Raw genomic sequence first — 5,000 nt, forward strand, 5'->3', positions numbered from 1 at the left:
AGCCTAAATGGGGAAAAATTTTATAGAGCTTCGTTTCACGCACTCAATGTTGCTGTTCACTAGTACTCCCTGTAAATCGCTTAAGTGTATATTCAATTTAGTAATTACTGCCCTACATAAAAAGTCACAATGAACGAAAACTCAAATATAAATTTTAATCTCTTTTTATTGAACAGGGGGTTCCTTTCAAGGCGGCTACTGTGGCCCAGCCCAATGAGTTCGAGCTGAAGTATCGTCCGAGTCACATCAAACATTTACCACCTTTGAGTGCTCCGCAGGTGAGTATGGCGGTGATGGACTATATAAAATGGATGCTTAGATATGATGGTTGGTGGGTATATAGATGAACAGGTTAATGATTTGTTGGCTTAGTGGATTGGTCTATAGAACGAACGAAATTGACGTCACTCATCTCATTGTTATTATTTTTAGACAGCCTGTTAGTGGTAAGTTGTCAATAAAATTATATCAATCAGACTATACACGTTAAAGGTTATACACTGTGTTGTGTTATGGTATGTTTACTTTGGCTGGCGGTTGTTGTGAGTATTTTACCTAAACAATTACCGCCATCTTAGTTATAATTTGCTAATACATATGTGCACTTAGATCTATTCTCTTAATTGGCCAGAGGGAAATGATGGCGAGCTTGGTTCGCTGTGTATCTAAGTCATTATTTTTGTTCGTTAGACTTTAAAAATGATTAACAGAAATAAAAGACTGAATGATATGATACAGTTCCAGACAAAAGAGGAAGAAAGATACGACGACAAATAACTTCTGTGATGTAATGGCAGATAATCAGTTGGGGGGGGGGGGGGGGACGAGATGTTTGAAGTTTAGATCTCCCTTCAGAAAAAGGTTCATTTGTTGGGATATTTGTTTTTACTTTTGTCCAGTATCATGCACAACTTAAAATATTTGTTGTGCTGTACCAGTGCAGTAAGGTCTCATAATATTTTTTTGAGAAGTTGACAACACATTATTCAATCCCGCTAGACTAATTCATTGTATAAAGGTGTCAACAAACCAGACGTGCGTCAACAAAACACCTGATTCCAATTTGGCCAGAAAATAAATGATTAGGTACCTCAAATATCGATTTATAAAAGGAGCCCCGATGTGACGAAATGTCCTAGATCAAAGACTTTTCACAACTTTAGGTTAATCTTTATCTTTCTTTAAACGAAGTAAAAGTTTTTTGTGTGACCAAAATAGAAAAAGCTGTTTTGTTGTTGTAGGAGAAAAATGTCCGTTTACGTCCAATTGCTAATTGCAAGGTTCTTAATCCATTTATGATGCAATTTATGATTTGTAATGGATGTTCAAAGAAGCGGAAAGAATTGCACTGCTAATGCATTTATTGAACTGAAAACAAATACGATTATATAATTGTTACACAGCTATGAACTCACATGGTAGACAGCAAACACATTAATAGTTTATCGGGTTTATGTCAAATTTCCAAATGTCTAGTTTTTTGGGTCATTATTCCCGTTCTATATGCTTCTTACAGAAGCTTTTGTAACAATTCAATGACGGGATTTATTCCACGACTCACCATAAATCTATATTAACGCGTAATGATATCAATTTTACAATAATAATTCGCCAAACGTCAGATTATCAACAGTTAAATTTCACTACCAATTAGATTTTTTAAAATAGTATCATTCAAGGGGCGGTTTGGGTCTAAATATTAGGAAAATCCTTCGAAAAATTGATTTTGAGATTTTGGTGGATAATGATATTTTATTATCCGAGAAATAATATAATTGAAGTCCAAATTCTTAAAATAGATTATAAAGGCACGAAAAACACAGTCAAAAAAAGGTACAGATAGTAAGAAAAGTGTGAAAAACGGGAAACTATTTTGCTATTTTCTCAATGTCATTTTTATAAGGGTATGGGATACTGTGTCAAACGTTTCTCAGAATCTATTCAATGAAATTGTCTGAAATTTTCCAGTTATCACAGAGATAATGTATTATGTCACCATAGAGAGATTTTCTTGATAAGATATGTGAATTTTGAATTATAATCCTAATTCTGAATTTTTAACATCAATTTTGTCATAACATTTTGATTCTCAACTTTGTAATGTTCTAATAAAAACTCCATAAGCTGAACCTGTAAAATCTCTCTATGGTGACACACTATGGAACAATGTTGATAAGAGGGAAGGATGTGAAAGTCATTCCTTCATTAGTTTTTGTGGAACGTTTGCCACGAGATTGTTATATTTTTTGATGTCAGACCCCCAAATTAGGTCGCAAAATGGGTATCATCACAGATAATTTAAAAATTTCACCATAAATGTTGTTTTTTAACCTATAATGACGATATAGAATGATTAAAACCTCCCAATATTGGTAATTAAATTTATTTTTAGAAAAGACCCAAACCGCCCCTTAAGTCTTTTAAAAATATATTTTATTCAGAGATGACAACATCGGAATCGAGTGAGGGGTCGAATAAACGATTTGTTAAACTCTTCCGTTTTGGAATTCGAACTTTGTTTCCAACGCGCACTCGCGGGCTATATCCGGAATATCAAAAAGTAAGAGAGTAAAAATCGTACAATATTTGATTGCGCAAACATTGAGACAATGATGTGCTTCCTTGGCCACTAGATACTGACGATGACTCACTTTTCACTTTTTTGGGGATGATTTTCGCCATGTATGAACGTAATTTTGGGAAAATGCCAGGCAATAAGTTTATGATGCTATTTCAATACTGTGTGAATGACCATGTGAAATTTTGTAAATATAGCAGACAGTTTCAGAATTGAAACAGAATTGTGCGGCTATGTGGTCTAGTGGTATGACATTCGCTTTCGGATCGAAGGTCCTGGGTTCGAGCCTCGCGCTAGACGCATAGTTGAGTCCTTGGAAAAGGCTCTTTACTCACATTCTCTCACCGTACTCAGGTGTAAAATGATTACCTGGTCGTTAACAGCGTTGTCTTTGTTCGAAAAATTGTAATATCGCCTAGCAGGCGTCATGTCCCGTCCTACATGTTAAATGTTGCTGTTGATCAGGGACCCCTTGTAAAGCGCTTTGAGCACATTAAGTGGATATTGCGCTATATAAAGCTCAATCAAAATTAAATTTAAGTGCCTATGTATTTTGATTCGAACCATCCCAGTTCAGCCAAGGAACCCCTGTGGCGCTTAAGTTTCCTTTTTCACCATAGTCTGAGCGTTGTCAGAAGATATCAACACAGATTTTGTCTCACAAGACCTTCGGCGATTTCCCACCAATTAACTAATCCACTTATAGAAATTGTTGCAATAATTGATATGACCGATAAGTACTTACTCTGGGATTATTGTAAGACCGATCAAGTAATTGGTACCGCTATGTTAACCCTTTATAGTCAGGATCCCATTAGGCTCTAATCTTAAATGTAACCCATGATCGTAAACTAATATTCTACTATAGGATTTGAAAACGGTAGGGGTTGCCTGAAGCCGGTGATCGTGAAAATACTAACGAAAGAGTGAAAATGGAGAGGCTTCGTATGGAAACAAAACAGACAATTGACGTTTCGGGTACAAACCCTTCGTCAGCACAACAATACACAAATTAACGTGGAAAACAAATAAAATAAAATGCAAAATAACTTGTATCGTCTGTACTTAATGGTAGTTGCAGTATGATGTGACCAACGCTTTAGATCATTGGTTTATATGTTGATGTAGCAGTAATGTAGTCCAATAGAGTCAAAAGGCCCATGGAGAGGGAGTTTATCCCAGTTTCTAACAGGTGAAATGGATTACAGCAATTGCTAGCTAAATTTAGGAGAGGACGCCAGTCTATCACAAAATACTTTTCGCCAGATCTAAACTGAACCAGCTAAACAATCACCGCTGGGTGGACAAGGGGGCTGGAGGTCTCAGGTTTGAGAGAATTTGCCAAGATGAAGGACATTTGAATCGATCGATATTTGAAGGACGAGTTTTCTGGTCAAATTCTTAAATGCGTATCTTCCAGAATAGGCAGTGAACTGGTTAAACAGCGATTAATTCGGTGAGTGGCCTGGATAAGAACAGACGCGTGGCCCATCTGGATCGCTTGCCAGACGAATTGGGAAAGTAATCGTCGTGTTTTATAGTGTTAGTTTTTAGAAGTATGGCTTGGGGATTATCCACCATAGTTGGGATTAGTAGTCTCTCTCTCTCTCTCTCTCTCTCTCTCTCTCTCTCTCTCTCTCCCCCTGTCTCTCTTCTCTCTCTCTCTATTGCCTTCTTTCTATAATCTCTACTACTACTACTACTACTACTACTACTACTACTACTACTACTACTACTACTACTACTACTACTACTACTACTACTACTACTACTACTACTTACTACTACTACTACTACTACTACTACTACTACTACTTACTACTACTACTACTACTACTACTACTAATCTACTATACTACTACTACTATCTACTACTACTACTACTACTACTACTACTATACTACTACTATACTACTACTACTACTACTACTACTACTAACTACTACTACTACTACTATACTACTACTACTACTACTACTACTTACTACTACTACTACTACTACTACTACTACTACTACTACTACTACTACTACTTACATACTACTACTACTACTATACTACTACTACTACTACTGCTACTACTACTATACTACTAATACTACTACTACTACTCTACTACTACTACTACTACTACTACTACTACACTACTACTACTACTACTACTACTTACTACTACTACTACTACTACAACTACTCTACTACTATACTACTACTACTATCTACTTACTACTACTACTACTACTACTACTACTACTACTACTATTACTACTACTATACTACTACTACTACTACTACTACTACATACTACTACTACTACTACTACTACTACTACTACTACTACTACTACTATACTACTACTACTACTACTACTACTACTGCTACTCTACTACTATACTACTACTACTACTACTACTACTACTAC

The 5,000-nt window shown here is 35.9% G+C and overlaps 1 protein-coding gene across 1 annotated transcript in view; it reads left to right on the forward strand.

Annotated features, from left to right (window-relative positions):
- The window catches only part of LOC144974579 (dynein axonemal heavy chain 3-like), a 216,277-nt gene that overhangs the window by 44,157 nt on the left and 167,120 nt on the right, over window positions 1-5,000 (forward strand). Inside the window, 1 exon segment of the mRNA XM_078917583.1 lies at window positions 177-278. Within this exon segment, the coding sequence (XP_078773709.1) occupies window positions 177-278 (102 nt within the window).

This window comes from Berghia stephanieae, chromosome 6 (assembly GCF_034508935.2).
Source record: "Berghia stephanieae isolate SIO BIC M18660-M18661 chromosome 6, UCSD_Bste_1.3, whole genome shotgun sequence".
Classification (NCBI taxonomy): domain Eukaryota; kingdom Metazoa; phylum Mollusca; class Gastropoda; order Nudibranchia; family Aeolidiidae; genus Berghia; species Berghia stephanieae.